The sequence below is a fragment of the Hirundo rustica genome, chromosome 2 (genome assembly GCF_015227805.2).
Source record: "Hirundo rustica isolate bHirRus1 chromosome 2, bHirRus1.pri.v3, whole genome shotgun sequence".
Lineage (NCBI taxonomy): Eukaryota > Metazoa > Chordata > Aves > Passeriformes > Hirundinidae > Hirundo > Hirundo rustica.
The window spans coordinates 6,282,941-6,305,322 of NC_053451.1; the positions used below are offsets into that span (position 1 = coordinate 6,282,941).

General features: G+C 38.4%; 1 protein-coding gene across 5 annotated transcripts in view; it reads right to left on the reverse strand.

Moving 5' to 3' along the window:
* The window catches only part of CADM2 (cell adhesion molecule 2), a 582,226-nt gene that overhangs the window by 70,092 nt on the left and 489,752 nt on the right, over positions 1-22,382 (reverse strand). For all 5 annotated transcript variants that reach the window (XM_040055583.2, XM_040055580.2, XM_040055581.2 and 2 more), the window contains one exon: positions 20,854-20,944. In XM_040055583.2, coding sequence (XP_039911517.1) covers positions 20,854-20,944 — 91 coding nt within the window. The remainder of the gene's footprint in view (positions 1-20,853; positions 20,945-22,382) is intronic.

The following is a 22,382-nucleotide window of genomic DNA, read 5'->3' on the forward strand; positions in this document are numbered from 1 at the left end:
TGTCAAACTTAGTACTCAGACTGGCTATTCTCCGAAGTTTGGTTTTTTTCCAGAAAATCATATGCTCAGAGAATAAAAGCAAGGATTAGGATCTGATGGTGTGATGGGCCCAATTTATGCCTTCTCATAAATATGTCTTAATCCTCTTCCTAACTTCACTTTAATGAACTGGTATCTACACAGACATCATACACAATGTACACACTTTCTTTCTGTTTAATGCAAGCAGGGAATCCAGATGTCCATGGTGGTGTAGAAACATTGCCCTACAGAGTTCCCAGCATTAAGGTGTGATTTGCTGTGATATGTTAAGGTGGATTTGTTCAATTTTCCGGCCAACTCCGCACTGTTTCCCATTTACCAGCTTACTGTGGATCTGTAATCCCAGGAGTGGGGACTGAAACACTTCTGCTACAATGTACACCATTACCTGCATAAACGGTGTGTTAAAGCAACTTCTGTGCAGCGGTAATTTATGGAATTTAGGCTTTAAATTGAATCTAGATGGCATATCCTAGGGGAAAACCTATAGGATAACAAATAAGTATGAAATGGAGCCGTAGATATAAATTATTCAGGGAGCTCTGTAACATTGTAATACACCAACTCTAGCTTTATACAGAGCACTTAGCTGTGGTTGCAAAATGATGTGTGGCAGAAAAGCCAGGGCTTAGAGAGAGGCAGATCTGCATTCTCTGAGTGCTGGGGAAGCTGCTAATCAAGAGTGAATATTCAGCCGTGCTGTGCTGTATTTGTGGCAGCAGCAGAGCAATTCCTGGGCAGCAGGCCCACAGCCAACACATCCCGGTGGCCGGGCACAGCTCTCCCTGCACCCCTCTGCTCTTGGGCACCGTGGTGCCTAAAGCAGCGACTGTCACAGCCACGGAAGTAAATTCTGCCTGCACTGCTGGGAAGCTTTGAGACACTTGGTCTAAACAATTCACTGGGTGGGCAGAAGTGAGCTAAGAGCAGGAGACGTGCCCACGCACCCAGGCCATCACGCTGCTGTGGTCAGCAACAGCGATCACAGGCATTCTGTCACGGGTGCTGCAGGCTACATCTCTTGGTCTCTTTTGTACCTGCTCATTGTTCAGACCTACTGCCTATAAAAATATCTTTTGTAATCTGCTTATGGTGTCTGTCAACCCAGCCTCCTGTAGCAATGAATTCTGGAAGCTCCCTACCTGCCATGCAAAATGGTATTTACCTCTATCTGTCTTGCACTGGTCTCCTACAAGTGGCAATGAATATTGCAGGACATTGTAAGTAACACTCCTTCCTATTATAACTGTGTTGTAAGTTATGACAGCCTAGTACTTAGCAGGCATGTCTCTCCCTCTTTTTCTCTGTTTTTTGGAATTTGATACCTTCTGAGATTTTCAGACTGGGGGTGGGGGGAGCGCACAGAACAAAAAACCCTACACAAGAAAGGGGCAAAGGAATCTTAACTTTGGAGCACATTGGGCATTCTTTGGTAATTGCCTTAGTACCCTCACTGTCCAAAGCTGAAGCACTGAAACAGCTTTCCCTCTCTGTCACAAGGCACAGACGAGTGTGAACTCCCCACAGTTTATCCTACTGAAACATGTCCACAGGTGCAGACCCAGACAGATGTTCCTGCTCTTACCCAACATTTTGAAATGGATACTTAGCTTTGACATGCTAAAACATCTGGCAAATATGCACACTTCTAATATTGCACACTTTCTCTATCGCATACATTGCATAATTTCAGTGTTCTTGGGGTTTGTTATTTTTCTTAATACTAATGAGTTGCCATAACACTGTCAATTCCTATGTGAACCAGAACAAACAGGGATGTTTGTACAAACTGTACCTTCCATTCGTGCATTCAGTGAAAGCCTTAGAAAAAGGAACTGGTTCTTAGTATAGAAATCTGAGTTTGTTAACTGTCTTCACGTTAGCCTCAAAACCTGACACAGAAACAACAAAATTTGGTATTCTTTTCCAGTCAGAATGAAATGGGATTGAAATGAAGGTATAAAACACTGGTGGGAAGTTCCACAATGATTCATGTTTTGTACTGTGGTACATTTCTTACAAGTAGCTGAACAAAGAAATGGTAAATACAGCAAAACTGTTTTCTGGTCTTGAGAGTAGAAAACCTTTTCTTTTAAAACAAGTCAGAGGGAAAGGTAAGGGTGAACTGAAGTATGTTGGAAAAAAAAAAGAAATTAAAAACCACATGCTTGTTTAGAAAAGAACACCTAGGCACTGCCTTACCTTTTCAACAAGCGTTTACAGAACATGAAAGTCAACAGTTGTATTTGTCTACAAAGTTTGGGGTTTTTTTTAGCTGAGGCCTTTGAAATTACACATGAGTATTTTAAGACAACTTTATTAATTTTCTTTCCCTTTCTCCATGCTTAGTCAAAGGACAGTGATGTTTCAGTGCTTTCTTATAATTCTTGTAATCCTCTCTAGTGAAACTGTTATATTTAACTGTAACAGTTAACTCACCCTTCATTTAAAAATTATACATCTATCTATTGTTTTCTTCTTGAACAAAGTTAATTTATGCAATACAATCAATTTTCATTTGAAACTTCTTAGCTCCATGTATTTTTGTTGCCCTTTTCTAATTTTTGTGTACAGAAAGGTCATGTACAAAGCATTCCTTGCTGAGTCCTTAGTAAACAACACTTGGACAACACCTGGACAACCCATTGACCCATGATAATAGGACAGAATAACCTTTTTTTTATTTCCACAAGATCACACTCAAAAAAAACCCCCTGACCAACCAAAACAACAACAAAAAACCCCAATGCCACCTTTTTACATGTCCAGTCACACTGGGGATATTATCATCCAGCATCCTGTCAGAATTCTGTAGCCAACGTGGGTAAAAAGAAAGACGGAAGAAGAATTTGAGGAACAATAACAAGATAAGTAAATTCATTATTTTGAGCAGAGCCCCCTCCAACAATACCTTTTGATTCTACAAACAGGGGTATGCTTGTAGCCTCTGAAGTCCATAAAAAACAATCTAGGGGATATCTTCAAATGAGTAATGGAAAAGGTATCACAAGATTTATCAAAGTGTTTCCTGTTGAAAACCTGGTGCAACGTTAAAAGTCATCTAAGGGAATGATTGCTTCATTAACTTGAAACTTTTAGTTCCATTGTATCAAGAAACTGGATTTTTTTAGCTTTGTCAGTTAATCATCCAGTTGAAAGTCTAAACCCTGGGGGTAGCTCTTGTTTATATAAAGTCTCAGTCTGAGGAGTCATGTTGGGATGAGCTGGTTTGGGAGCATTTAATCTATCAAAAACATCAATATCCACGGTCTCTAGCCTTTCATAAAAGGCTTGGATAGATGGATTTTATTTTATGAGATAAGAACTCTCTGTAATTTTCTAGCTCTGCAAAACCTGAGTAACCTTCATGGAGTCTTTTTCTCCCCAGAAGAATTAGTAAAGAATATCCTAAGTAGCTTTCACAAAGTTGTCTTATTTTTTAAGAAAGGAGCTTTGAACATCTGAGTTGACTATTATTATATTTGCCTCTACTTTTCTCTTGTAAGCATCTCAGCAGACATAATGTAGCCTAAAAATATTTATGGTGTTCTATACTAATGCTTTTTAAATGGTCAAGAATTAAATCACCAAAATATGTTAAAAAATGAAGTGTCAACTAAATATAGACTGCAACTTTTTATATCATAAAAATGTGACAAGAATTCACAGCTATAAAGACAACACGGACATGAAAAAGTGTTGAAGAGGGCTGCAGTATATTATGTCTTTGAAAAAAGAGAATAAATAATAAACATAAAGAAGCAAACAAATCTCAAATGGTGCTAATATTCACCACTTAGAGGGGAAAAAAAAAAAAAAAAAAGTAGAAAAGGAAAGCAAGCAAGCAAGCAAAAAAACCCCACCCAAACCAGCTAAAAAACAGTCACCCTTCATTCCTTACTTTTTGTCCTAGTTAGATAAAGCCTTTGCTTTGTTCCTTACACCTACACTTAGGTGACAGACCTCCCTGCCTGTATCTTGCTTTGGGTAAATCAGGCAGCCCTCTCACTCTTGCTAGATTACAGGTGCTAACCATGCTGATATGATAGACTAAATGTGCAGCTGAAAGTCCTTATCCCTCAGCAGACTGGGACAGCAACGGATTAAAGTGAATCTAGAGCTTTTTCAAAGCAAAGATATTTATTCTTCTACCCAAAGCTACAAAGTATAGTTTGTTAGAGGGTAAAAGAGTAATTTTTCATAATCATATTTCCTCCCATCTACACTCTAATATTTCCTTGCAACTGGTATTAAGGTTCCTTTCAGGTCTAAAACCTTTGCCTGTGGGAAGTTGACTGTTCTGTTTCTGCATTAATTCTCCTTTTTTTTTTTTTTTTTTTTTTATCTCCTCTCATCAGGCTGATAATCTATTTCTTTTTATCCTTTAGTACCCTTAGAGTCTAGGTCCCCCTTTAACACAACTGCGCAAGGCTGATGCTCTCTGTCTGGAGAGATTTTCCCAGTTGATCATCAAGCCATTAGAATTGTAACTTTTTGAAAATACTTACCTCTAGTTTTTCTCTCTGTGCATATCATAAACCCCCTCCCCACAAAAGAAAAAACCCAACAAAGAACCATTTCCTTTGTTAGCCACTTTCAAGAAGGCAAGGCAATATCAGACTAATATTCTGAAAAGTGTCCAATCCAAACACATATGTGTATATATATATATATATATATATATGGAGCTTCTTACCCAATTCCAGTATTATTCACAATCTTCTCAGAGAAATATAAAAGCCCTGCTGTGAACAACATTTTGGGGAATGGCTTTCTCATAGTCATGAGACAGATCAACAAGAGAACTTATGTGAAATCAGAGGACAACTTATCGGTGAATTGCATCAGAAATACCACTTGTATTCTACTATTGTAAGCAGCAGGGAGGCTAGAAATGGAAAAAAAAAGATTGTCTAAAAAGAAAAAAAAAAATAAACAGCAAACCCAACAAAAGTTTGTGAGGGTGATGCCATTCTATAACCTGTCTTTCTGGTATCCCATTTCACACAAATCTCTCCCATATCTGTCATACACTACACCTGCTTTCAAACTTCTGGTGTCTCATTTCATCCTCCCCTCTGTTTTGTTTGTTTTTTTCTCTGAATCTGACCAGCTTCCCAAACAACAGATTGGGGTACTTTCTACTCCTTTATTACTTCTCAAGACATTTCTGCACCAGGCAAGCAGTTGTATCCATGAAAGGCAAAATTGGCTGAAATAATTCATTTATGTCTCCCATCACTTATGAATCTAGAAGCAAAAAATGGAGGAGGAAGAGGTTGCCATATTTCCAAATTTTCAAGGCCAGGTCACTACTTACGAGGAAATAGAAGTGAAGACTACTGTTAAACTTATGTATACCATTAAGAAGACAGATAAACCTCTTTTAAATACAGCATCAAGTCATAGAATAGGCACTGACTTTTTCCTTTTTTTTTTTCCCCACAATATATCTGGAAAAAAACTTGACATTTAAATGCATTTTTAGTAGTTCAAATCAAACTGTCAAGTATTTTGGAACACTCTTAGTAGCCAGTTAATAACAACACTTTTTTATATGTATTTTAAAGTCTGAGGCTCAAAACATCTTAAGTTCAGAGGAAACACTATAACCCCTACAGTTTACTAACAGCTTTAATAAGAAATCTTTTAAACCTTGTCTTTAAAAAACAATGGCTTGTATGGCTATACTGTTCATTTTATGTCACCAGTTTATAAATAATTTATATTCCTTTTAAATTTTAACCAGGAAAAAAAAGAAAAGTCCTCCACAGAAGGATAACATGTCTTTCAAAAATGATTCCTGAGGCTAAAAAGGCAGGAGAGGTGAAAGCCAGTACAGCAGCAGGACCGCACCCCCAACCCCCAAAAAACAACAAACAACAACAAAAAAAACCCAACCAGAAACAAGCAAACAAAAATGCCCCAAACCACATTAAACAATCTTATGTCATAAATCCTGCCTCACTTGCTGGGGAACAGAGGCCTTGCAGGAGGGATGGCCACTGTGAGCTAACAGGCAATAGCTCAAGGACAGAGCAGTAGGCAACACTTCACAGTCTGGCCTGCACTCAGCCACAGATTAGATAAGGTGTTTTCCCGTTCCTATAAAGTAGCAAGGACGGTGGTTTTGTATCAGAATTCTTGTACTGAAGGCCTGATATGGGCAGACTGCACAATGCTGCACCTGCTCAGGGGGATGCACAATCTATTATCTGCCCTCCAGCAGCTCACTGGCAATGGATAAGACACACCTAATGACACACCAGTAATTAAAGAAAAGTGACAGCCTTGTTTTTAGGAGACTGTGCAAGAAAGCAAGGGGATTGACACCTCTAGAAGGTACATCTCCCTTATTGCTGTAGTAGGGGAAGGCAGCAGCAGAAGTATGAAGCTACCCCCTCACCCAGAGAATGGAAATCCAGCAGAGCCAAGTACCAAACTGATGGCCAGGCAATCCCACACAGGGAAAGAAGTGAGATCCACTCACAGAAAAGCAATGATGCCTTGAAAGCTTCTTTAAAAATTCTGGAGCTGCAAGTACTTTGGATCAGCGCTGGAGCACATCGATAATATATGCCCTTCCCCTGTTCTGCCTGGGACCGGTGCCATATATTGATGTGCAAATTACAAAGACAAATCCCTTTCCTTTCAGTCTCGTAAGCTAAGGCCTACACTCTCAGATAAGAGCAGGGAAGGGAAGAGAGGAGAAACTATATACAGATAAGTGAATATAAAGAATTATTGTCATACCTTCCTTAAATATTTTACTGATGTTCCTAAAGCCCCTTTTCTTTCCTGTCAGTGTACAGCTGAAATGACAAATGGCATGTAACAATTTTAATCACATGAAAAATTGTTGATTAAATATTGAAATCTTAATGGCCTGGTGTCACCCTAGTTTTTCTGAGTTTTTTTTAAAGCCTTCTACTTGTTCATAAGACGGAGTCAGTTTCTTTAGTTTCTGCACAATGTTAGGAGCAGTTTTCACTTTTTTCATGCATGGGAATATAAACAAACATTTTGTTTTCATTTCCTGTCCTTTGTTTATATATTTTTAGCCTGAAATTGACACCTAGTCTGGCCAGTGAGGCGAGGAGTAGTAACCCCAGAAGCCAATCCACAACCAGACCCACAAATATATAGAAATGTAAGATAATAAACAGGCTCTCTCTCTCTTGGCCCTGCTCTGGGCTTGGAGAGCAACTCTGCACTGCAGTCCTCTTGCCTCTGTGTTATTGCTTCACGTGCTGCGATCACAGCCTGGTTTCACTATAATTCTAGCTCTATATGTTTCTAATTATGTCGTCAGTATTCAAACAGCTAAATCTTTGGGCTTCCTGTGCTGCTGTTTACACCTTGTTGATTCCTTCTTAGCCTTTAGGAGCCATTGAGAAATTAGTAGATTATTCTTCTTCATCAGTTTTAGGTAAAGCATGACTCTAAGAACAAAGGATGATGGAAACTGCCATGGATTATATGAACAGTATCTGGAAAAAAATGTATTTCAAAGACATGCAAATGTCAGCAGTATTAAGATAATATGGTGCTCAAGTGGATGCATCAGAATGGCTGCTGAAAATTACTGGGATTAGCCAGGAACTATGTTCCTAATGTTAATGAAGTACTGCTGGGGATAGGAAAGCTGCAGCAAAGCATAATGATAGGATGTGCACACCTTAGTTACTATGCATGTCATAGAACAGAGGAAAACTGCATCTTCTCATCTGGCACATCTTCAGACCCGTTTCCAACACCGTGGCTCCTCACACCAGTTTACAACCATGTTGCATCCCCAGCCAGGGGAGCAAGCACTGAGGAAAATACTGATTTATCAGAAATAACAGAGAAAAAACCAGCAGAAAGAGCTTCAGCACCACTGATTTTAATGCTTTACATTTTCCCACTACGGGATTAAGAAAGGTACATTTTCTTAAGATGGCCTGCTGTACATAGCAGGTTTTGCTGAAGTGCCACATAGAGATAATGGTTTGGACTGCAAAAAACAAGAAGCAGGCAGTAAATGCTGTCACACCACATTTTCAGTTCCTTTTTCATAATGTCTGTTGGTCATATCCTCAACACCAGTTGAGGTCTGAAGGGTATATCATGGAATTAATGAGCAAATATTATGAGGGTTATTTCCCCCTTTGACAAGTCCTGATTTTTAACTGCTTAGATATTTCAGGCCGCCACACTGATGGATGTTCACATGCCTAATTTACACTGTTTTGAATCTTCCTTCACTGTGTCCCAACATTCACAAGAAACTTTGTCTCTGTTATTACAATAAGCTGAGAAATCCCATCTAAGTAACGCCGCTGCATTTTCTGAGTTAAGGTCAAATGCTTGCTGGCACAAGGATCAAAGAGGAAAATGAAGAGTGGCTGATTCATTTCCTCTTTTTCTATTAAGTAAACAGTTGAAAATCTCATTCACAGTTATTTGCTTGTCCAAATACTACTTGTTTGAAATCATTTGCTGTTGATATAAGAGACAGTCAAGGAGAAGCCTCATTAAACTGAAATTCCTTCCTGCACTTGAGGTGCAGTGACAACACCCAGAGAGCTGATAAAAGCACCAGTGCTGCATCTTGGATGACAAGCAGGGACTTCAGTGCCAACCCTCATTAACCAAGGTAGCATTTCTTGACTTTCAATGCATGTAAGAACATCATGAAGTTTGGGAGATGAAGCAAAATATCCTCTTTTAACCAGATAAGAAACCATTATTAACTAGCCATTTCTAAGATCTTCTGTTAAATTGTGTCTTCTCAGCAAGTAAATATTTATTGCTATATACAACAGTTTATAGGAGCACCAAAGGAAGGAGAATGCCCCATAAAATTTTTGTACCTCAGTTACTTTTTCCACCAGCGTAAAAAAACCCTGATGTTGAAGCACACTGTATTGAATCATAATGAATAATAACATTTTTTATGCTTTCAAGATAATATAACAATATCCTAACAATAATACACTGCAAACTTAGAAGCATTTGTATTTCAGAGCTAAGTTCGACACCATGGCTTGTGTCAATTTCCTTCGCATCTAAAAATAACTTCTGAAATGGTAATACAATAAAGAGAAAAAGAGACAAACATTATTTACTTAGAGAAGTTTGTCTTCTTTTCCCAAATGTGTTATTATCTTCAGACAGAGGGGAGTGCTTTAGTTCACACAAACTCCTCTCACACAGAAAATTATTCATTAGTACTTCCATGGTAATAATTTTAGCACTGTAAAGGAGATATCCTCAAGCTCTCCATGGGATCTAGCTCCATTAGCATCTAGTCCCAGCAAGCCACAACAGCCTATGCTCGGTGCTTAGCAGCGAAGGAACAGCTGTACTGAGTCAGACAAAAAGTTCAGCTAGCCCAGACCCTTATCTCCAACACCAGGGATAAGCAGATGTCTAGGGAACAGGCCAAGCACAGTTCTCAGGCATTTCCAATACCAAGCACAGTTTAAAAATACTCTGTAAACCTGAAGGACTTGCCTTTTCATGAACTTAGGCAGTTTTCCCTTGAATTACTGTGAATTTTCACCATCTGTCATATCCATCGAGAAAAAATTCCCAAAGTTTACCAGTCGTTTTATGAAAAATTATGTCCTTGCTTGGCAACAAAGCTGGTTCTTATTAGTTTAACTTACTTTTAAATATTTCTATTTGTAGAGAGAATGAACTAGCAGTCCTTAACAACTACCTCTGTACCATTTACAATTTTGGGAAGTTCTGTAATGTTTCCTTTCTATACCAAATAGGCCACCACAAGGTCTATTTTCTGTGCCCTCCAAAGGCACAAAATGTTTATAAAATAGGTTTTTCCCTTTGTAAAAGGAATTATAACCCAGCAAAAATTTGCCTTTATTCAGCTGTCTATTCTAGTTTCTAGTGCTTTTTATAAATTTTAATGTTTGAGAAGCTCAGATGTCAGTTCTATAAACACGGACATTCTGAGAAATCTCCTGAAGTTCTGTTGCCCTGACCTAGCCAGGTGGTTTTAAGCATGAAGTTTCCTGCCACAGCTCATAATTCATCAGTCTCATTCTTGAATTCCCTTTGAATGCTGGGGTAAAACCTTCTGGTCCTGCTGACTTCCTACTGCCCATTTTGCCTGTTTGGTCCACAACCAGCTCCACAGTCCATTTAAATTTTGCTGGTGAGAACCAGAGAAAAGAGAGAATCAGTCTGTAATGACTGATTACAGACTGATCCCAGTTCCTCTGCCATAGAAAACATGGATGTAGCAAATTCATCTGGCTTCCCTGTAAACCTTGATTTTCAGCTGATCATATAAATATACTGACAAATCTTCCATTATTTAATTAAAAAAAACCCCAAAACTTTTCTTTTCAAATTTCTCTTCTAGTCATTCCTTAAATACTCCTGCTTCTTTTGGTGGTTTGGCTTACTGAAGTTTTATATTTAATCTGCCAAGATTAAAATTCTAAGAATCTTCTCTTTCCTTTGGAAAACAACTTCAGCTTTCCAAATTATAGCTTTGCCATTTTTATTACTTTGATTTCTCTTCTGTTTAGCCTCACCAACTTCTTCTCAAGGGATTCTGCTAGGGGATATGTATTGACCCTGTGGCTCTAAACATTTTTTTTTTTTTTTTTAGATTTTTCTATCATAGTCCTCAGACTGCCTGGAAGAAATTAATTCTCTTAGTTGTCCCTTATAACTCCTTTTTCACAAGATTCTCCATTTTTATGTAGTTTCCCCTTATTTGATGATGATCACCATATAATTGCCCAGACTTTGTTTTTTTTCCCTCTAGGTGCAAACAGCAAACAAATAATTTTTAAAGAAAGAGCTGAATGAAGATGGTACTGAGAGCTCCCACAGTCTGTGACACGTTTTGGATCTAGAAATTCTAGATTCTAGAAATTGTGCGTATGAGGTAGAAAAGCAGCTTAGGGATATTTGGGAGCAACAGAAAGTAAAAACAAAACAAAAAACAAACACCCCCCCAAACAAATAAACCAACCCAACAAAAAACAAACTCAAAAAGCAATAGCAAATAGAAACACTGGTCTGTCTCCCACTCCCCTCCCTCCCACCATCCCCCAGAAACACCCACACTGCCTCCTACAGCAGGGATAACACAATCTATCCCACCAGCACTTCTTAACCCTTGGTAAATCCTCACTATTCCCTCTTAAAAGTGACCAATTCAGTGTTCCTAAGCAGGAATAAACCAAAACAATGGGAAGAGGTGATCCAGGTGCAGGAGCAGGGTTTGTACCGCAGGCCCTGGAGGAAAATACTCTGGAGCAGCATTCTACTGTGCAAGACTGCAAATCTCAGGCTCAGGCTTTCCTCAGCTCTTAAATAATGTAAGTTTTGGAAACGGTTTACCATGGTGCTTAGCATAGTACGGATGCGGAAATTTCATTTATAGCCAGCCAAACTCAGGCCTGAGAAATCTTCAAGATTTTCCTTGCAATGCAAAGTCAAAGGCTACCTCAGCCAAACAACAGATAATTTGTTACACTAATAATAAATAAACACAATCTATGATTTCTCCTAGCTGTTTACTGCCATGCCTGTCAGAACCACAACCCCATTTATCTTGTCACCTCCATTTTTTCTGAGGTTATGCTCATCAAAGAGCAGTGTTAAGCTCCTCTAGAAGGATGGTGTTTTACCCTGCTATCTTACACCACATAAATGTTCTCAGGGTACTCTGCTGTTGTAAATGTGGGGTAGAAACTCAGATATTTGATGATCTGGTGCTCCCCCTGACATTGGGTGCTCTACATAACATCTGCTACACATATTCCCGAATTGTGAAACATAATCAGTATGATCAGCATGATATACACTGAAAAAGTTATACTAATGTGCCTTTTTGTGTTCTACTGCTAGCATTTGATTAAAAAACTATAATTTTATGTGTAACTGTACCTAAACACTTGTCTACAGAAACCGAAGTATCTAAAAGGCTGAACATCACATCCTCTCACAAAACTTCGTTCTCATGTTTTAACTTCTGGTACTTTACTTAGAGTTACCTGCTCCGTATTTCAATTTTATCTGTTATTCTATTCCACGGGCCTTTTTTATTTTAGCATGAGTTTCCACCTGAGAGCAAGGAAAAGAATTATTTCAAAAGCCATACACATGCAAAATGGATTTAACGAGCACTAAAAATGCTGCGTGCAGTTGTTTTTCATACTGTACTTTGTGCACTTTTATGGGTAAACACTGCAAAAAAGGATGCTTAAAAAAGAGGAAAAGCAATTATTGAATTGAGCCTATTAGGCAATGTGATGATTTTACAGAACACTAAAGGGGAAGTTCTTAAGTACTGCAGGAGGGTTTATTGTAAAGTGTAATTTTCAGACAGCCACTAATGCTCCACCTGCTTCTTTCTGTGTCACACTTTTTATAACACCAATTTCCCTGCTTTCTGAAAAATACGGGGGAAAAGAAAAATTACAAAAAAAGGTGTAGAATGTCCCAGCTGCAAAAAGAAGATACAAGCTCCCAGAAGGACAGGATGTTTAATACGAACTCAAATTTAATCTATTGAATATACATACTGTATCTCAGTAAAAATGTTATCTGCTTCATAATATGTTATCTACTATATCATGGCATAATTCTACAGTGGAGGTGTTGTAATGTCAATGAAATATCACTATAGAAACTCTCAAGCTGAATATTTACACAATCCTTTAAAATAATTGGCTTTTACCTGCAAAGACAAACTACCTATCTGGAAAGTTTCACCAGGCAGATTTTTTCCTACAATTCATATGATATTCTTCATAAGATTTTAGAACATTTTACTGAAAATGAGCATTCCTTAAATATAACATATAATAGATGCACACTGAATCATGGCAGGAGATATCATTAGCCTGAGCTCCTCCAAAATCACAATAATTCAAAAATTGGTCAACATTTCTCCGTGGCTGAAAATAACCCCAGGAAACAAGTGATTGACATCAGGTGGCATGAGATATATCACATCACATCAAATTCACAGGAGGCTGGGTTTGAGTTAACAATCACCTGCTCAAACAGAGTTAGTTCTTTCTGGAGAAACAGAAAGAACTCACACTTCTCCAAACAGAAAAAAAAGCATACAGACAGCCTAAATGGGATAAAGATACAGAGATGAAAAAGCAATGTTTAAAAAAAAAAAAAAAAAAAAAAGACAAAGATCATTTCAAGAAATGGTAACAAGCGTGAAGAGACAAGCAGGACAGAGATACCAGCGGTATTTGCAGAAGACAGGCTCTATCTACCTGCTGAACAAGCCAAATTCAAAGAAAGACAACTTGGAATGGACAGGTAGCAAGACAGAAGACAGGACTAGGAGAGCCTGAGCTATCCTGAGAGCTGTTCCCAGTGACAAGGAACACAGGGCTGAGAACCGTGAGGAGGGTTTCTTACCCTTCTCCAAGTCTATATCCACAGGTACAATACCCTGTCCTATATATGTAGGCATTTATTCAAGTATATATTTACAGAACATTGCCCAAAGCTGTCTTGTGACATGTCCCTGGAAATTTCACTGTAAACTCAGAGCATTTAGAAGGCAGAAATCAGATTAAAGATATTATTTCAGCTAACACTGGGATCAAGGCAAAGAACACCAGGGAAGCTCCTGGTTAGTTAAATACACAGCAGTTTTGTTCAAAACCATCCAAATTTCTGCTAAAACAAAGATCTAAATATGAAGCAGCAGTGAAACTCCAGTACCTAATACCTAAATTACCTCCTTTTTTCTTTTTTTTAGACTTTTTTTTTACTTGATTTCACTTGCAGTTGGTCCTTTCCAGGAAAAAACAGACTCTTAAAATTTAGGATTCCTTATGTACTAATGTGTATGAAGCTTAAGGGAGAAATACTTCGATACCACATTCATGTTTTGCAAGAGTAATATTTCATTGTGGATATGGACAAATCCACCCAATTTTCCAAATCATTCATATTTATTGATACTGCGTGAGCTTCCAGTTTGAGCTGTGGATTCATTCTGCACGGTGATTTAGAAACACAGAAACATGGATGCTTTTCCAGATTCATTATGATAATTCATATAGGCAGAATTGATACCAGCATTCCTTTCTAGGCTGCTAGGCACTCATGACACAGACCCAGACAGCAGTGAATAAAATCTACGCAGAAAATGAGATAATTTCTTAGCGAATCTCCATCTCACATGCCGGAGAAGCCAGGAAGTGCATCATATCAAAGCAGGACAGAAAAAATTGTCCATGGACAAAAGGCTGGCCATTAGACTAATGATTCAGAGGCTAAACCTGCCATCAGGATGCAGTTTCAAAGCAACACTGGCAAACTGCTTACATCAGAACGTTAACGGCTGAATGTCAAGTGGGTTTCCACAATTTCCTGCCCTAGATTCTGATTTCACTCTTGAGCACAGGTTCGTAGGCGTGCTAAGAACTCAGTGTTACAACTCAAACCAAGGATGAGCTATCTCCTGAGTGGGATGCCATGTCACTCCAAAATACTCTTGGGAAAATAGGCACAGTGATCAATGTCAGACATAAAATGTATACCGCCTGTTTGTCAATTTTGAACTTGGGACTTTTTGCTGCTTCAGCTCCCAGCTGTAAATTTGAGGCAAGTGAATACTCTAATGATACAAAGGTGTGGTAAAAATAAACATTTAAATATTTTCTAAGTTGTCAGATACTATAGGAAATAAAAATCAAAAACATATGAACATTATGAAGGAGCTCTAATCCTCTCTTCTGAGGGTATGCATCAAATAAGACATACAGATCATTCATAGCTACCATTCATAATTAGCGTTCCACCGAAGGAGTCAAGAATCCTCTTCAAAGGTTATATCCTGCCACAGTTTTCAGGAAGAAAAATATTATCATATTTCTCATCATACAAAGAAAATCAGGAAATTCAAATGCATCCCTCCTAGTATTTCTGAAAATGCCTTCCTTAGGTTCAGATGTCTTTCCACTTTGAATTAGTTTGAACTGAGGCAAGTATTCAGAGGAAGGAAGAGATTTTCTGCTCTTTTCTTTATAGTAACTTTCATCCCTAAGCCTGTGACAAAATGATTCACGAAATAAATATTTCTATAATTTTTTTCAACTACCAAACATTTGAAAACTCTGCAGAAATGGCAAGATCTGTAGGTGCAGAAGACAGTGCATGTTGTCTTCTCTGACTCTAGCAAGTTTTTGGTGATTTTATTGTAATGAAAATGATTTTATTGTAACCTAGGCTGGGATGTCACCGTCACCTTCACCTGGATGTTTGTACCACTCCATGGGTGAAAACCTGGCTGGGCCATTGATGGAGCTGCAGGAACATTCTACCCAGGGGATGGTTAAAAGCAGATTTCTCCAGGAGTCTGTCCTGGGTCCTGTTTAACTCTTTAATACCAGAGACCTGGCAGAGGTGGTGGAATGTGTTCATTAAGCTGGCTGTACTGACACATCTGAGGGGAGGCCACTGTTCAGAGGGCCTTCTGTGGCCTGGAGGAACGGGCCAGCAGGTTCCTCGTGGGAGGCAGGGAACTTCAGCAAGGATATAAAATCCAGTATCTAAGCTGAGAAGAAACTGGAAGTTGTGGCTGATAGCAGATTTAACCAGAGCCAGCCTGAGTCCAGGCTCTGCTGCCTTCAGGTGAGTGGATATGAGTTAACTCCCTTCACTGGCTTTCCTTTGTCTCACCCAGAGCCCTGTCAGGTCCTTCTCAAATGAATCAACCACTATCTCTCTGGGTTCTCTGGATGATGTGTGGTTCCTGTTATCAACAGTATTTGATTCCACCAGCTTTTGCAAGATCACTCCTCACTCAAGGGGGACTTTAAACAGGTGCTAGAAAAGAAAGGACACTGTGTGGAGATACCACACACATCATTTACAATGACTTTATAGCCCAAGCCTGGCTCTTCAGTGTGCACTCATTATTACAAGTGAACACCTTTTCTTAAATCAAAAGACATTATTTGTCCATATTTTGTATTACTCTTTACATATTAGCGTTTGGTTTTGGTTGTGCTTTTCTCTGTAACTTTCATGAGCTCATGAAGGATACCTATGTGAGTTTTCTGAAATAAAAATCTTCCCTATTTATCTCAAACAAGGCCAAATATTCACTTTACATTAGTCAAGCAACTGTACTATGATTCCCCTGAGCTGCATGGAATGGAAAGACATTTCTCTAAAGCACACAGGAGACAGCTAACTCTCTCTTTGTTTCCTGTGCCCTAATTATTCCATTATATATTGACGTCCTTGCTCCTGAAATGACACTGACTTAAAAAACTCACATATTTCATGCACGCTTTGATGAGAGTACTGACTAAGAATATTAAATATTGAACCTTTCTTTCATTATGGGTCAATTTTTGAATTTACTTTTGGGGCAGTTTTGAATCACTAGACTATACTGCTAAGACACAACAGTGTACAGAAGTTACAGCTTGTAATAAGAAAACATTGACTTTTAAAAAAATTTGTAAGCATGGATGACTGTAAATGATCATTTTTGTTCTTTACTTTTTATAATTTTTACAGCTACCTCATGTTTATTTTAAAATACTCAAAATGCTACCTGGCAATATGATTTCAGAAAAGTCTAGACATTACATGGAAAGGATGTCTATGATTTCTGAAGTTTAATTACATTTCCTTCTTTGGGAAATAAACAAAATCTTGGTAAAACTATATTATGCTAAAAGGAAATAAATTAAGAAGATTCAACAACACCTTACAGATATATTAGGCAAGCTCATTGATTAAAATGTTACAGACTGACAACTGTCCAGGGATGCAGCCAAAAACACTGAAAAAGAAAACAGTGCTAAGAATTGAAAAGATAAGAGATTCAATATAGTTTGAAACTACACAACAATAAGTCCAAAAAAGGAGTATTGTTGAATAGTGATATCAAGTACAGAGTGTCTTGACCTCAGTTATGCAGAGAAATGGGTAAAAACATTTTTACCTGCAATTCAGAGGAAAAAACAAACAAAAAACAAAACAAACCAACCAAACAAAAAAACCACCACGAAAAAACAACCAAAACACAACAACGCTGGAAATTAGAATTATCAAAATTGTGAACAGGGTGAAGAAACCAATGACTAGGTCTTGAAAAAGGAAAGACTAATATAACACCTATTCAAAGTTTTCCAAAAGAAAACTCTTAAATTTGTTCTACTAGCTGGGTATTTATCAATTGGACAAAATCCTCACAAATGCTGTATCTCAAGCTCCCTTAAAATATTACACATAATAGGGTATAATCCTAGAGTGACACGTTTATCTGTGGTAAACCGATGAATATATTTCCTTTTCCCCTTCGCATCAACAGAAATTTTTAATTGAAAATGTCATAGATTTATTCATGCAATATTCCAAACACCAGCCTTCTGCCGCTGTTTCTTAGAGCTGGTACCTGAAGTGCTGCACAATTGGGTCAGAACATCACCAAATCCATGTGGCCTGCCTCTGCAAAACCGTCACAGAGCAGGCAGCAAGCCTGGCCTGCTCTTTTTATTGGTATTGTCCCACTTCTGCAGCAGCCACACTGTGCGTGTCCAAAAGGAGGTCTTTCTCAGCTCCTGCCCCCAAGTAACAGAAATCAGCACAGGGTCTGACTGGAGCCAGGGCTGTCCTCATCCTCCCAGTGACGAGCAGAGAGGTAAAACAGCACAGACACAGAATAAGTGCAGTCTGCCTTACACCCTCTTATGCTGCCTCGCTGAATCACGTTTCTATCTTCCTCTCCATTCCCTCTCCCGTGCCCCCTTAGCCCACTCTCAGCATACCTGTTCCAACACTGGGATCTCTGTACCAAGACCACAAATGTGGGAACCCATCCACAGCAACTGGAAACCTCAAAAATCTGGGATAATCGCAGCCCATCTCACATGCTGTGACAACTGATGCTGTTCACATCCAAAGGTCTGAGGACATTTTTTCTCCTGTCCAAAGTCATGGCTAATGGCTGGCCAAGGGAAATCCTATACCCTAAACTGTGAAACCTCAGCAGGACCCTAGATCTAACCCCTAGTGCAGTTCTTTGTAGTTGCTTTTTGTTTCTCTGCTGTATCTCTGGAGGATGCTGTTTCAGCAGGAGATGCAGAGTGCAGCTGATTTCCCAGAGGTGTTGGTTTCAGCAAGTCTTCCCTCCCATTTCCTGCCACAGGACTGTAAGTCAGGAAGGGCTTTTCCTCAGGACTGCATTTGGAAACACGGTATCAGAGTAACAATGATGTAGATGGTTTGAGGGACAGAATCCCTTCCAGGAAGGTGATGAGCTGTAAGATGGTGTAAATACACTCTAGCTTTAGCCTCATCCTGCTTTTCCCTTTTGGGAAAGAATTACTCAGCAGCAGCTATCAGTATTGTCAATGTTACCACAGCCACCACCTGGCTTCACCCTTTCTCAGTTTTCATCTCAAATATCATTTTGAAGCTTGTGAAAATTGCCCTGGGATGCAAGAGAAATGCACCCCTAAGTAAGTGTTCATTTGCTGCTGCCTACAGGAAACAGGAGAGGCTGCTGTGTCTGTGACATAAAATACACAGAAATTAACCCATAGCGTGCAAAGGGCTGTGAAGGACCATGGCTGGCCCTGAGCTCTCCACGAAGCTGACAATTCCTCACTTATCTTGTGACACGGACATACCTGGGCTCTGTGGACCTTTCCAATTCCTCTCTCTCTCTCCCAGCCAGAGATACTCACAATGCAGGTTGGGAGCATGACATTCCTTCTTCCTCATGCTAAGCCACTGCAAACTGCTCTCAGGAGGATGCCTACCTAACACTGGCCCTGTGCCATGAAAGACTGACCTAATGAAGCAATACAGAGCAGCTGATGCCGGCAGTGCCTGGGGCCTGGACAATTAGAGGTGCCTTTGTTAGCAAAATATTTGTGCCCCAAAGGCTACCACGTACAGATCCCCTGACTTGGTAAGTCTTTACTGTGAAGATTTTTTTTTTTTTCCCCTTTCAAAACCACATGTAAGTTTTGCAGTCGAATCCTTTAAGGACAGAACACAGCTTTACTTAAAATAAATAATCAAATCAGTAAAAAACTTAATTGAAGCTCTCTTCTAATTACTAAGTTTAAACTAGTGCCTCCTAATGGTATAAGGACATACCGTATATGGTATGTCCATAAAATTATGTGCAGCAAATAGAAAATATTGTGTGTGTCAAGGTTTTTCACTTTTATTCCTCTGATTCTTTCCCTGATCCTCATGGTGAGTGAGGAGGGAGTGAGTGAGGCTAGAATGCCTCAAGTCTATTAACCAAAGAAAGCACTTCACATGGAGCTGTCACCTGTTAAGTCATGAGGAAAACACTGAGATAAGGAAAATGCTAAATATCAGCCAGCCGCCAATGGTGCACTCAGGGCAATCAGTGCTGATCTCTTCCCTAAAATTAAGTACTTGCACATCCTCAGCAGATTTTGAAAATAAGGGGGAAACAGACTCCACCTCTTCATACTCAGGGGAATGCTAAAGGGATGTGAGATTAAAGGGTAATTCCTTCTCCTTCAGGTACATTATAAAACCAAGAGACAGCTCACAATGGATTTTTGTGTTACCTACAGAAGGGTTTTTCTCAGAAACACGCACACATCAGAAGTACACAGGTATACAGAAGACCAATTACACTGAGCATCAGGTCAGACTATGGACTTCCAGTGTTTTGGTCTCAAGCAGGGAAGAAGCATGATCTAGGTGTTCACCCAGTCAAGATCTGGATGGAGGAGTTGTTTTAAAATGATGCAGGCACATGATATAAAAAAGAAAAGTACCTATGGAGTTTAAACGTATAAAAAAGAAAAGTACCTATGGACTTTAAATTATGCCAGGCTTGACTCAGAAGAGCTTTTCAATATAGAAATTTTGAACTTAAATGCCTTACTTGACCTCAGTCTGACTTCAGGCTCCTGCATAAAGCAATTCTATGATGTCACTAAAATTACACCAGGGAGAAATTCAGCCATAGGTGACATGATTTTTGTCATGCAATTTGCACCTTTTCTAGATGCAAAATATTTTTTCATTATCATTTTTGAGACCATTCTAAATCTGTGTATGATCACTACACTATATATATATATTGATCTTTTGAGCAGAAGGTCAATAAGAAACTTGATCCATAATAACTTAATATTAAGTAACGGGATTGTTTATATATATATATATATTTATGAGTAAATATATGACAGCTCCTCTGAGCAGTTACTGTGTTCAAGAGTCAAGTCTATTTAAATAGTAGATTCTGTGCAAGGGTTAACCTCTGCAGATTTGTCTTTAAAGATATTTACAGCAAAGATTTTTAATTCCCAAGGAAAACAATTTATAATCTTAAAGGAGGCTACACCTTCTCAAATCCTGGTAGCAACAGGCAGCCAACTTGCACATATAATTAAACTTCAAATTCCCCTGTAAATGGCAGACAAAGTTCAATATATTTTTTCTGAGGCTGGTTGATGTAGGAAGATTTTCATGAGATGTTTTCTCATCTATCATCAATTCAATGATGTAAACAGAGATAGATTAAACCTGCACACCTTTCAGGTTGATATACCTGACTGGGGAAAAAAAAAATCTCACAGTTGGAATTCCTCCTGAAAACTAAAATAGATGACAAAGTAAAAGACCAATCTTCTACAGACACTTAATGAAGACAGGCTTCAAGGGGTTTTCTCTACCAGTGAGTACTTTACACCCCAGGAGGAGACAAAGCCAGCAGATTTCTGCAGCTGAGGATTGCAGACACAGCAGAATAAGTAAAATAACAAAAAACATATTACTTGTTAAATCACTTACACTGGTTTTCCTTTGGATTCACAAGTCAAAATTATAGATTGTCCTTCTTCAGGCCATGAATTGGAAGAAATGATTTTAACTAAAGGTGTATCTAGGAAGAAAAAAATAGACAACTTGTTGATATACACAAAAAAGATTTATTATCTAAGAGTACATTCTTCTCTATTTACAACAGACTAAACCACAGATTTAATTTACACTTGGAGACAGTTTCATATGGAGCCTTGTGCAATTTCCATTGTCTTCAGGAAGGCAATAAAAATGACCAATGTAACTAAACCAGTAACTTTTTATATCCTTAGGAGACACAGATAGAAAGCATGTGTATACTAAGAGAAAAACAGTTTTTTATTTCTGTATATGATGCAAATACTCCACATGCCTATTCGAAAGTCTGATATCGAACAACAAAATAAAAAGAAAAAAAACACCGAGGATGAATAACAAGTACTCCATGCAATTGTTTGCCTATTTTTAGGCTGATATGATGGAATGCTGCTATTAGAGGAATGAATGCAATGGTGTGCATTTGAATAAGAACCCTTTTGTTGTTGCAGAAGCTTGAAACTCATAATAAGAAAGCTACAATGGGCTTTCAGATAAAATACCTTGTTACAGACATTTTACAGGATATTATTTCTGAAATGCAATAAAGCTGCCCCTAAACCATAACAACCTTAAACAGAATTTGCAAAGAGAATGTTTCAAATATCTGCAAAAAGCACTACAGAAGAATCTGCAATCTGTCCAGTGTGATTGGATTAGTTTTATAGTTTTAATTGCAAGAAGATACACAATACAGTCACTGGGAATTGATGCCAAATAGAGCACTTGAAGTAGTAGATCTCTAAATTTTAAAAAAAATTTGCCACCTGTCTTGCAAGACTGTATTTTCATAGTCAACTTATGACTTAGAGGGGCACCTTTATAAGGAACAAAAAAAAGATGATAAAGAAAGGAATGTAACACATTTTGTCCTTAGGAAGAGGAAAACCAAAGTTCCTTGTCACAGTGAAAAAAAAATCTTATTGAGTAGAAAAATTGCTATTTTTCCTCATGGTTTCCTTCTCTATAGTTTCATAATACAAACCACTTTATCCTGCAACTCTAGGGTACCTAAGTTTTGTCTCATTCCATTTGCAGTTGCTGTTTTCCTTTAGCAGTGGTACCACAGATGTCCTGTTATCAAGCAATTGTGAAAGAGCATGGCAGTATGACCCCACAAAATAAAATGGAAAAAGAAAAAGAAATCCTGTATCAATACAGTTTCTTACTGACATGCCAACAGTCCTGTTGAATCCTAAAAGGCATCTGAACAATTAAAATCATGGAAACATTTTTCTAATTTCTGATTTTTTTTTATTTTTACACACTGCAGAGTAACAGCATGGCACAAGACAAGAAGAGGGAAAGGCTTAGTGCAGACTCTGTGTAATTCCACTGAAAACATTTTCAGCATCATTCAGTTTTCCAGAACAGCTGCACTAACCTTACACCAGTAGCAAATCTGTTCCACAAGTTCATATTTT